Source organism: Anas acuta, chromosome 20 (genome assembly GCF_963932015.1).
Source record: "Anas acuta chromosome 20, bAnaAcu1.1, whole genome shotgun sequence".
Taxonomy (NCBI): Eukaryota; Metazoa; Chordata; class Aves; order Anseriformes; family Anatidae; genus Anas; species Anas acuta.
Window position 1 is genome coordinate 9,130,973 of NC_088998.1, and position 11,904 is coordinate 9,142,876.

An 11,904-nucleotide genomic window follows, 5' to 3' on the forward strand; every position below is an offset into this window, starting at 1 on the left:
GGCGGCCAAGCCCCCGGCGCTCCCCGCTCGGCTCCGCGCGGCTCCGCCACAAGCGCGCAGCCCCCGCGCACCTCGGACGGCGCCGCGATGCTGCTGGAGAGGGTCCGAGCCGGCTCGGAGAAGGCAGCGGAGCTCTGCCCCTTCCCGAGGAGCCCAGGTGAGGGGGGGGCCCCGCGGAGCCCCGCGGACACACCGGGAGCCCCCGAGATCCCCCGGTTCCGCGCACCCCCGGGGCACCCACGGGACGCGGCCGGGGCTGGCTGCGGGGAGCTGGGGGAGCCCCGACGGCACCGGGGGGGCCCAGCTCCGCCGCCCGCCGCCTCCGTTTCGTCTGGGCATCCCCAGTGGGTCCCAGCCGCCCCCTCCCCAGGATCCCGTTTCGGTTCCTGGGTTCCTTTGGTTCATTTTCCGCTGCCGTCGGGTCCGTCCCGGCGGGGCTCAGCGGCCCCGCGCACCGCAGGCGATGCGGCACGAAACGGGGGGGCTCCCTCCCGGCCCTTCCTTCCCGGCGGCCGCCACCCCCTGCGCCAAATCCCCCGGCTCCGTCCCCCTCCGGAAAGGCTCCCGGTAATTCCTCCCGGACTCGCGTTTTTCCCCCCGCTTTAACGAACGGCGGAGACGTCGGGGCGGGAGGGAACGGGGCCGCGCTCCCCCGGTGCGAGGGCTCCGAACGAAAGCGGGGAGGGGGCGAAGCGGGGACCGGGACCGGGACGGGAACGGGGACCGGGACGGGGCCGGAGCCGTCGGGGCAGCGGGAGCGGGGCCGGGCAGCCCGGTAGCCCCCCGCCGTGGGGCCGCTGCCCCCGTTTAACGCCCGCTCCGCCGCCCCGCGGCCTCCCCGCGGTCTCTGCGCGTTTGGCCCCGCGGGCAGGAGGCGAAAACCGGCGCAGGGCCAAGCCCCGGGGGTAGGAACCGCACCGCAGCGCCGGCTCCCCGCGGGACGCGATGCCCGTAAATAGGGCCGGGGGCCGGGGAGGCAACGCCAGGGGCTCGGCGAGGCTCTAGAGGGGCTCGGGGGGTTATGGGGGGGTCTCACCGAGCTGGGGTGCCGGGGCTGGGTGCGTGTCCCTTCGTGCCCCCGGTGTGCGGAGCCGCGCGGTGCTGTTTTCCCTCGGCAAAACCCTCGCTCGGCGGCACACAACGAAATCCGGGCACCGGCCGCCGCTGAACCCCCCCGGTGCCCCCCTCGGCGGTGCCCCCGAGCCCGGCTCGGCCCCCTGCCCGTCCCCTGCCCCGTCGGGGGGCGGCCCCGCCCGGCTTTCGTTTCCGAGCACCCCGGAGCCGTCGCTGTGCCCAGCCGGGAAGGGGCGGCGGGGGGCGGGGGGGGGACAGGGACAGGGACAGGGACGTGCCGCCGGCCCGGGGGGGTTAAATACGGCTCGCAGCGATGCCCGGCGGCACGGCGGGCACGGCCGGCGGCTGAAAATACCGCGCTGCGACCGCCTCCAGCCCCGGCACCGCGGGGGTGGCAGCGGCCGGGGGGGCTCCAGCGCCGCCGCGGTCCCGGGGGGCTGGGGAGGGTCTGGGGGAGGTCGGGGGGGGGGCAGCGCCGGGCTCCGAGCCCCGGCCGCGACGGGACGGGCGGCGACTGCGGAGATGCGGAAGATGCGCGGGGGGCTGCGCCCCGCCTGAGTGCGCCGAGCCGCCGGGGGCACCATGCAGCAGCGTAAGGGACAGGGACAAGGACAGGGACGGGGACAGGGACGGGGACGGTGGCCGTGGCCGTGCCGGTGGCATCCCGCTCTCTCCGGGCAGCTCGGAGCCGGCCGCCGCCGCTGCCCGGATCGGAGCCGTTGCGGGAAATTTTTAGCTCGGGCGATTTTTGCTCTTTTTTTAAAAAAATATATATATGTATTTTATTTTTATTCGGGCATTTTTTGTGCGGGCATTTTTTGCTCGGTCGCGGCCGGGTGTTGCGGGGAGGATTCGGCTGTAAGGACATCACCCCCACCCCGCTCCTGCCGGGCCGTACCGCTCCGTGCAGCTCCGTGCCGGTATCTCCGCGGACGGCCCCCCCCGTGGCCGCCTTTATCTGCATCTGCTCCGGGTGTTCCCCACGGCTGTACCTTTAGCGATGCAGCTCAATTTCTGTACCTCCGCATCTACATTTTACCCACCTGTGCCTAAATATCGATAGCCGTGTATTTACGGCGATACATCTGCACATTTTCATTTTCTATCTCCGTATCAGTTCATTTTCATCTCTCTCTACTTCTATCCGTATCCCTATCTCAGATATTTCTGTATCATCTTTACCGATATCTGCAGGGCGAGGAGACAATCCCGCTGCATTTTATTTTCAGTATAATTTTCGTTATTTTTATAGAAATTTTCCCCGCCCTGGCTAGGCTACCCCGCCGTTATTTGCAGGTGAAATTTTGAAGTGTAGGAAGAAGAAAAAAAAAAAAAGAAGGAAAAAAAAATAAAAAGGAAAAAAAAACGGAATAATTGCGAGGAGACTTTCGGGCTTTTCGGCTCGGCCCGGGTTAATTCCTCCCACCCCCCCCCCGTCACCTCCCTTCTTATTTTCCCCGTCGCCCCCGGGCTCTTCGCAGAGGGAGCTCGGCTCAGGGCCGCTCGCACGGCTCCGCTCCAACGAAATTGAACGAAAAAGCCATTTTTTCGTCCCGGAACCCGGCCGGCCCCAAAGGGGGGGACCCGGAGAGAACCGGGCCGGGGTCGGGAGGGGGGGACAGCGGGGCCGTGGGGGCGGCGGCTGACGGGGGGCTGCCTCCCGCAGAGATCCCGCTGTGCGCCGGCTGCAACCAGCACATCGTGGACAGGTTCATCCTCAAGGTCCTGGACCGGCACTGGCACAGCAAGTGCCTGAAATGCTCCGACTGCCAGACGCAGCTGGCCGAGAAGTGCTTCAGCCGCGGGGACGGCGTGTACTGCAAGGAGGACTTCTTCAAGTGCGTGGGGCCGGGGGGGGGGCAGAACCGAGGGGGCAGAAAACATCGAGGGGGCAGAACCGAGGGGCAGGACCGAAGGGGAGGCACGGTGGGGGAGCCCCGAGGGGTTGGAGCCCCGTGGTGTAGTAGCCCCGAGGGGGTGGTGGGATAACCCGAGGGGTAGCCCCGAGGGGTAGGAGCACCGAGGGGTAGTAACCCCGAGGAGTAGCCCCGAGGGGGCGGCACAGCGGGGGTACCCCCGAGGTGTAGCACCCCCGAGGTGTAGTATCCCCGACGGGTGGTAGCCCCGAGGGGTAGCAGCCCCGAGGGGTGTCCCCCCCGAGGTGTGGTGCCCCAAGGTGTAGTATCCCCGAGGGGTAGTAGCCCCGAGGGGTAGTAGCCCCGCGGGGAGCAGCCCAGCCACCGCCGTCCCCATCCCCGTCCCCCCTTCCCCAGCCGCCTCCTCCGCTCTCAGCGGCCGCCGCTTGTCCCCCCCCCCGCCCAGGCGCTTCGGGACGAAGTGTGCCGCCTGCCAGCAGGGCATCCCCCCGACCCAGGTGGTGCGGAGGGCTCAGGACTTCGTGTACCACCTGCACTGCTTCGCCTGCATCGTCTGCAAGCGGCAGCTGGCCACCGGCGACGAGTTCTACCTCATGGAGGACAGCAGGCTGGTCTGCAAGGCTGACTACGAGACGGCCAAGCAGAGAGGTACCCCCCCCCTGCCCCTTCCCCTAAAACCCCGGGGGGCTGGGGAGGTCCGGCCAGGGCCCCCCCTGCCCGTCGGGAGCGGGGCCGGCGGCCGCTGCCGTTGGGGAGGGGGACGTGGGGTGAGCCCGGGGGTCCCGGCTCCCCTTGGGGACCCGGCTGCTGATTTTTCCCCCCCCCCATCGGCAGAGGCTGAATCGACGGCCAAGCGGCCCCGCACCACCATCACGGCCAAGCAGCTGGAGACCCTAAAAAACGCCTACAACAACTCGCCCAAGCCAGCACGGCACGTCCGGGAGCAGCTCTCGTCGGAGACCGGCTTGGACATGCGGGTGGTGCAGGTGAGCCCCCGGGGATTTTGGGGGGTGGGGGGGACACAGCTGGAGGTGGGATTGGGGGGTCCCGTCAGTGCGGAGCGAGCTGCCGGCCTGCCCTGCTCGCAGGTGTGGTTCCAGAACCGTCGGGCCAAGGAGAAGAGGCTGAAGAAGGACGCGGGGAGGCAGCGGTGGGGGCAATACTTCAGGAACATGAAGCGCTCCCGGGGGGCCTCCAAATCCGACAAGGACAGCATCCAGGAGGAGGGCCCCGACAGCGACGCCGAGGTCTCCTTCACAGGTCGGTCCCCGACGGGGCTTTGCCGTCTAGTTCACCTTTGTTTATTTATCCTGACGGCAGTTTTCGGCTGGAATATGTGAAAGCAGGTTCCCCGGCTGGGAGAGGAGGGCTGGGGGGAGAGGTGCTGAGCTCGGGGGCTGGGGGTGGGGGAATTGTGGGGTGCAGGACCCGTCCCCATGGGGGCTGCCTCCGTTTTGGGGAATGCTCCCGGCTGCCGCTGGGGTGTCCGAGCTGCCCCCACACACGGCCTTTCCGAGGGGCTCTTAGGAATTCAAATCCCAGAGCCCAGAAGCACCGAGCTGAAGCATCGGTAAAAGCATGACAATTTTTTAAATCCTCCTTAGAGGCAGTTTTATTCGCGTGGCCACAAGTTTCCAGCTCCCACAGAACCGAGCAGCAGCTGCCCCCTGCTCTGTGCACAAAGGAGGTGGCTTCATGTGGGAGGCTGGGGCTGCAGGGCCCCGTTTTTGGGGCAGATCACACTTGTTTTTGCTCTCACCCAGCCCGGCTGTCCAGACCCAGGGCATCTCACTGCAGGAGCAGGATTTGGACCTGTGCTGGGGGCTGCTGTGCCCAGGGGCCGCATCCTGCACGGCCCCAGAGCAGCCCCAGCACCAGAGGGGCTCTGCTGAGGGTTTTTGGGCTGTGTTACTGCAGGGCTCCGCCGTGAGCATCGCTCCCACGAGCCCAGGAGAGAAGCTGAGATGCAAACCTGTGCCCACCCGTCTGTAGGGCACGTGCGTTCCTGCTCACACGGCTCCGTGCTCCAGCTTCTCTTCTGCGTCCCTAAATACTGTTTGATTTTCAAGCCTGTGTATACACACTGCGCACCGGCGTCATTAAATATGAATATACTATAAATAATAACTAAAAAACGTTGAACAATTATTGATAGCTGGATGCCAGAAACAGGTTTGTATCCTAGGCAACAGAGCGGCTCTCGCCGTCCGTAAAACCCCTGATGAAAGCAAACAATTTTTGCTGGTAACTTAAAAAATATTTTTCAGAAGTGTTCTGAAGTCATACAAACACATTTCATTAGCCTGTTCCTGAGCCAACAAATACTGCCGAGATTTAATAGGTTTTCGTTTTGTTTTATTTTTTTCTGGGCAATGGAAAGTTTTTCTCGAGCTGGTGAGAGCTCAGGTAGCTCCTAAAAAAAGGCAGCAAAATTCAAGATAAACCTCAAAGCCAAACAGAAATGCAGAAGAGAAAGATCTTGAACTCACGCTGCCCTTCGAAGGATTATTTTTAAATCAGAGCCTTACATTTTAATATGTGCTTTTTGTGCTTTTCGTGCACATCTTTTAGATCCAAAATGTATTAGACATTTGTACTCAGACAAAATAATCCCGTGGCCTTCTACAGAGACCCGTCAGCAAGGACAGGAATAATAAGGAATTACAAGTAGTGAGCGCGGGGCTGCTCAGCTCCATCCATCTCATCCCTTTATACCCGGGGCTCGCGGAGCTGCCGTGCTGCTGCTGGCGGTGCTGGTGCTCTCCCAGTATAACCAGTGCGCTTCCCTTCCAGACGAGCCCTCCATGTCCGAGATGAGCCATTCCAACGGGATTTACAGCAACCTCAGCGAGGCGTCCCCGGCCCTGGGGAGGCAGGCTGGGACCAACGGGAGCTTCGCTCTGGATCACAGCGGCATCCCAGCTCAGGACCAGTACCACGACCTGCGCTCCAACAGCCCCTACGGGATACCCCAGTCACCAGCCTCCTTGCAAGCGCTGCCGGGCCACCAGCCTTTAATCTCCAGCTTGGTTTACCCCGATAACAGCCTGGGCATCATAGGACAAGGCGGACAGGGGGTGCCCCAGCCCATGAGGGTCCTGGCTGGGAACGGACCCAGCTCCGACCTCTCCACCGGCAGCAGCGGGGGGTACCCGGATTTTCCTGCCAGCCCGGCCTCGTGGCTGGACGAAGTCGACCACGCTCAGTTTTGATACAGGATCCAGCACCGTGCAGTGGGAAGGGGAAGGACCCGTCGCTCTCAAACGCCGTTTGCTCCCGGAGGAAAGGCAGGGACAGGCCGTGAGGAGGAGTGGGGCAGGAAGGCGCCGGCACGGCGAGCACCGACGGGCTTTGGGAGGCGGCCCGGCGGTGGGTCAGCAGCGGACGGCGGTCAAAGGGAGACCACGGCATAAGGGACGTCCAAACGAACTGGTCATTGTGTCTTTACTAAACACCGAGACTTGTGCTTTACATTTTTGATAGAAGGTATTTTGCTTTCTGTTGTCAGTGCATTCTCCAAAGCGAGGACTTGCTCCGTCACCCATCCACGCCGAAAACCTTTTTAAGAGAAAATAAAGTCCTCGTCCACAGTAAAAGGTGTGACAATGTCTATATTTCTATAGGAGAAATGTTGATAGTGAATCACTTCAGAAACCCATGGTAGAAAACCTCTCTGTTCTTCCAGCAGATTTTTTAAAAGCGCCCCGATGCGGTATGTTTTGTTTTATTTCCAATTTACGTTCACTTTTCTAAAATGAAATGTTCTTTAATATGCCAATTGCTGATCAGCAACTCTTCTCCTTTGTAAAGTGAAGCTCATTTGTTAACTCTGCTTCTCATCTTTTTAATTTGTAGATTCCTAGTTTAATTCTTCCAGATAAGCATTAAACTGCGAATAGCTGTATTTATTACCAAATAACTACACTTTTATCGCGAGGGCAAGAGGTGTTTTTTCTTGGCCCGGGAACACCAGTGGCTCTGGGTTGTGAATTTCATGTTTTTCTTTAAATTCCCTTTGCAAGAGTTTTACTGCAAAGCGTCTCAGCCTCGTCCTGATGTCTTGTTGCCAAATTCCTTCCCAGGAGGGCTCTGGGCAGGGGCCGGTGGCTCCGTTTCAGCCGCTCCTCGTCGTGGAGAGCGCTCACCTCCCTGGTGGCACTTCTCTGTCTGAGGCATTTGTGTCATCCCACAGATACGGCATGAGCCGACTGTGAGGAAGGGCAAGGCATTATGTATATTGTTACCTGTAAAAATGGTTGAATTTACTGTAGATGATGTGAACGTCCCGTGTCTTTTATTTATATTCTCGCTTTCTCTCTGATGATCAAATACTTCAAGACTACAAATAAATTTGTCAGCTAAGCTTTAAATAGTCTTCTGCTAAATTCACATCAAAAGCATCAATAGAGGTAAATACCACACCTGGAAATAAAAGGAAAAGCCCCCAAAACTTGAGGCTCTGATCCACTAAAGTGTCAAAGCGTGCTCTTCCCAGCAATACAGCAGCAATCCCACTGATGTAAAAATATTTTGATGAACAGAAACAAAAAATGATGTTTTTAGAGGCTGGCAGCCCATGGGAGATCCAAACAGCATTGCCCAAAGCAGGCACAGCCCCTGATCATTTTTGGTGGTCGTGGTTATTTTCAGCATTCATTGCAAAGTTAGAAATAGGTAAGGCAGAAAGTTGTGGCGACAAAGCAAGAGCAATTCCCAGAGCCTGGTGTTGTACGGCTGTGAACTGGAAGCTGTGCACAGGGAACAGTGTAAAATATATTGAAATATTTCAAAGAGAAATCAAGGAAAAAAAACCAAAACACTATGGAATTAAGTTTGGCCAAACATACACGTTCCCTGTGTGCGTACACACACATGAGAGGTGCGTGCACGCGTGCGTCTTCATATACGAATGCCTCCAGTCCCACAGCTCGGAGCAGAGGGAAGCTCTTTACTGAAATCTGATTCAAGAAGCAGGTGGGAGATATTTTTTAAAGCACGTGGGCTTCCAGCCTCTCCCTGCCCCGGGAATCTGGGGCACATTTGTGAGCAGCTCCGAGCGCTCACAGCCCAGGCGGCTCCGCAGGGGGCAGCTGGGCAGGGAAGCGCTGTGCTGTGCCCAGGGTTTGCGCCCCTTCCCTTAGCCTGCAGGAGCAGATGCAAAATGTAGTTAGACAGCAGTGCTGTGCGAGCGTCTCCTCTTACACACATCACATCCGAGAAGCAGCACGTCACGTCCAGCCTGTGCTGTCGGCAGCCTTCTGGGGCTGAGCTGTGCCCCCCGCGATGCCCATGGCTGCTGAAGGGTGAGCTGCCAGCACACAGCTCCTGGGGGTTTGCTGCCACCAGGACTGGGGCTAAAGCACCCAAAGCACAACAGATTTGGGCGCAGAATTCACTCTTTTTGCACGAGACGCAGTCCAAGGGTTATGGGAAGGCAGGGAGAAACCCCACAGTGCAGCACTGTGTGGCTGCTGGTGTGAAACCCCTCGTGCCTCAGCTCCCGGGGGAGATCTCAGGTGGGTGATGCTGAATTCAGCCTCTGCCAGGCCTGAGGCTGGAGCTGGGCTCAGCAGCAGGGCTCGGGAGCTGCTCTCTGACTGCACCAGCACCAGGGAGGGACAGGACAACTGTTGCTGCTAGCTCGGGGCCACATTGCAGGGACGTTTCTTACTGAACCATAAGAAGTAACCAGAAATTTATGGGATTTTAAAAATCAGATGACAAAGCTTCGCCCAAGAAGAAAAGAGTTCTTGTTGTCAATATTTTTTTATTATTTTTTTTTTCCTTTTCTATTTCTCTGATCTAGAAACACCCCGTCCAAATCAGGCTAATTGTTTTGCATTGAGACATTTGGCACTTAAAAGTATAAATAATAATTTCCTAGAAAAGACTGACTTTGAAGAGAAGAAAACAAGAGCAGAAAGACAGAAATGTAGTCTAATTCAGGTTGATGATGCTGTTATAAAACCACTGCCTAGAGACTGTAGTTATCAAACAACCATTCTGTAGATTTTTTTTCCTGGTTTCCCCCACAGCAAACACCCGACACTGTTCCCCTCGCTTGGGGAATTGCCCGGGGATGCCTGGATTTAAGAAAGGAAGAAATGCAAATTTCCCCCTGCTCCTTTGTGCTTTGCTGAACGGCAGAAGGGGCTGGAAGGTCCTGATGTTTGTGGTTGTCTGCATGCAGAGAGGAGCTCCCCGACCACCCTGTCCCATTCTGTCCCGTCCTGTCCCATCCTGTCCCATCCCACAGGAGTCGGGGGTTGCTCTCCTTCCAGGGCTGAGGCCCAGGGGTGCCATTAATATAAATGCTTTCCTCCTGTTAAAAAGAAAACCAATTTGGAAGAAGCAAATAAAACTAACAGCATGCAACTGACTGACAGCTTGTAAAGCCCAGGCAGAATTAGGAAGAGGGGCTTTGCCCTGCTCGGTTTGCAGGGGGGGCTTTATAACCTCCGCTGGTTCGTGTGAGTGCATGACAGGAGCTAAGGCTTTTTTTTGTGCTCTCCAGGAGGAAAATCTAACGTACGAATCTTTTCTTTCTGAACAGCAATTTCACATTTCATGAGTCCTTGTGCCCTGAGCTCGTGTTCCCTGCAGATGCAGGAAATGTTTAGCTTTCATGCGAAACAACAGAAATAACTAATTTTTTCTCGTCCTGATTCCCTGTGACAGGCAGACCTCTCAGGCCAGGCGAGAGCCCCGCCACCCTTTTGTTTGAGTTTTTTTGGTTTCCACGGGCTCAGCTCTGCAACCTGCTCACGGCGGAGCAGAGCCAACTCCTCGCGGCCGTAACCTGACGCGGCGAAGCCTGCGCAGCCCAGGGAAGGCAGGAAAGTGGAGACCTGCACAATTTATGCACCGAAACAACATTCACAGGCAGCAAATGGCTTTGTCAAAACATGACAGGGAAACCAAACGAGCAAAAATATGTTGGAAAAAAAAAAAGCAAAGGTGTTTAAATTAGTTTTTTTTTTTTTTTTTTTTCTTTTTGACATCTTTATTATGTCTCTAAGCGGGATGCATTTTGTGCTGAAGCACACGCAGGCGTGTTTGTTGGCACAGATGTAGTGGACAGGGAACAGAGCCCAGCAAAGGCGTTGATTTAGGGCACACGAAGCACTCGCTGCTTTTGTGCTCAGCATTTCACAATGTGGTGATGAAAAATATTTTAATAACCAAGTATGCGAGGCTTCTGGATTTAAATGAAGTTCTCCGTGTTAGAATGCAGTTTCTGTACGTGAGCTCTCTTTCCGTTTTGAATGAAGGCGCAGGTAATTGCCAATAGTGGATGAAACAGACCCTGGTGCTGCAGACCCGATCGGAGGAGACGCGGCTGCCTCCTTCCTCCCAGCTGATCCCAGGTTGTGAGGCACCCAGGGAAAGCAGGGGGGGAAGCAGGGGTGGTTTGGGACATGGTGTGTGACTGATCCCCCTCCCCAGGGTGAGGCAGCGATCGCAGGCTTGGGACAGAGGCAGCTCGGTGAGTGCCGCAGGAACGATGCTGCTTTAACTGGGCAGCCCAAATACAAACAAATTCCACACCTTTTCTATTTTTATTTTTTTATTTATTTTAGCTCCCTGGTTATTTTTCCACTGCTGTCTGAGAAGCATCTCTGTCTCCCCGGGGATGTCACAGCCACTTGCTGCCGCTGCCCGGCTGGACACGCGTCCCGCGTCCCCAGGCTCTGCCCTCCCCGGCTCCTCCGCCTGCAGGAGCCTGCAGAAAGTCTCCGAGTCAGCTGGAGGCGAGTAAATCATTCCTGACAGCTACATCTCTACAGGGCAGTTAGAATTAATGTAACAATTTGGCGTTTAATGAAGCAACAACACGCCGGGCCGCGGAGAATAGCCGGGACCTGCTGCAGTCACATCGTAATCCCTCGGGGACCCAAACGGCAGAGCCTCCATCAGACGCCGACCTGTTCGGCTGCAAAAACGGCCGTGGGGGCGGCGAGGCTGGGCTCCAGCTGGGATCCATCCAGACCCAGTGTTGGGTCCAGCAGCAGCGGCCCCGGGAACATGCGTGGGGCTTCGTCACCTGCACCCCTTTGGGGACCCCCCCAAGCACCAGGGTTATCAGGGAGCCCTCGTCCCGAGGGAGGTGGTGAGATGCTGAATCGATGCTGGTTGTGCAAAACGTGTCTGGGGAAGCTTGAGGGAAGAGGAGATGAAATAAATCAGCCTTGGAGGTGCTGGCAGGACAGTGTGTTTTGCAAATGAACACCGTCTGGATGGGGTGCTGTGCACCCAGAGGTCTGATGCCCGCAGATGTTGCAGGTATTCCCTCTGTCTCCACGATGAGTCCTCTGCAAAACACCATGTGAGGGAGGGAGGGGAACAAATGCAAATGGTTTTGGAGACAATCTCCTCTCCCCCATGTATATACATATGCTCTCAAAGCGTTGCAGTTTGCAGCAGCTTGGATGCTTTAAAATAAATCATGCAGGGCTTTTTACTTTTTTTTTTTTTTTTTCTCCTTGCTCCTAAATGAAACCGTGGCACAAAACAACGTCCCCAAACTCTCAAAGCCCTCGGTGCTGGTTCTGCTCTCCGGGGCTGGCCGGCGTGTGTGTGGCCACAAACCTCCACGCGCTGCGTGGCGAAGCCTCACGGTCGCCGGCTTTAAGGGCTTGACAGGTTTATAAAGTGCTGAGTGTCCCGGAGGGACGGCGGCACTGTTTGCAGAGAAGATGAAGCGTGCCATATCCAGCTGGTCTAACGAGGCAGCGGGAAATCTAAATTAATTCAGGAATCACTTCTGTTTTGCCGAGGGAGGATGTGGGTCTCAATCCACGGAAAGAGCACATCGGGGGAATACTCATTAACGGCAGGCGTGGGGGTGCAGTGCCAGGCTCCCCCCTCTTACACCGGGGTAAATCAGGGGGCATTTAGCAGAGGTACAGAGCAGTGGGGTGAAATGGGGCTGTGTCATATTTGGGGTGGGAGC

At 57.5% G+C, this 11,904-nt stretch overlaps 1 protein-coding gene across 2 annotated transcripts; it reads left to right on the plus strand.

Moving 5' to 3' along the window:
* Positions 1–7,553, plus strand: LHX3 (LIM homeobox 3). Of its 2 annotated transcripts, XM_068657257.1 has the most exons (6): positions 1–157; positions 2,741–2,912; positions 3,397–3,599; positions 3,786–3,937; positions 4,040–4,211; positions 5,745–7,553. In XM_068657257.1, the coding sequence occupies exons 1-6, from the start codon at positions 88–90 to the stop codon at positions 6,161–6,163; spliced, it is 1,188 nt and encodes a 395-aa protein (XP_068513358.1). In that variant the 5' UTR covers positions 1–87; the 3' UTR covers positions 6,164–7,553. The 2 variants fall into 2 exon arrangements, with proteins under 2 accessions (XP_068513358.1, XP_068513357.1); XM_068657256.1 differs by having other exon boundaries at positions 3,397–3,937.
* Positions 7,554–11,904: the final 4,351 nt, after the last annotated feature.

Excerpts from the sequence above, each read along its gene's own strand:
- LHX3 (XM_068657256.1), top strand. The coding sequence starts at position 88 with ATGCTGCTGGAGAGGGTCCGAGCCGGCTCGGAGAAGGCAGCGGAGCTC. Across the intron at positions 158-2,740 it reads CCCCTTCCCGAGGAGCCCAG|AGATCCCGCTGTGCGCCGGC; the intron begins GTGAGGGGGGGG and ends TGCCTCCCGCAG. Across the intron at positions 4,212-5,744 it reads CGCCGAGGTCTCCTTCACAG|ACGAGCCCTCCATGTCCGAG; the intron begins GTCGGTCCCCGA and ends CTTCCCTTCCAG.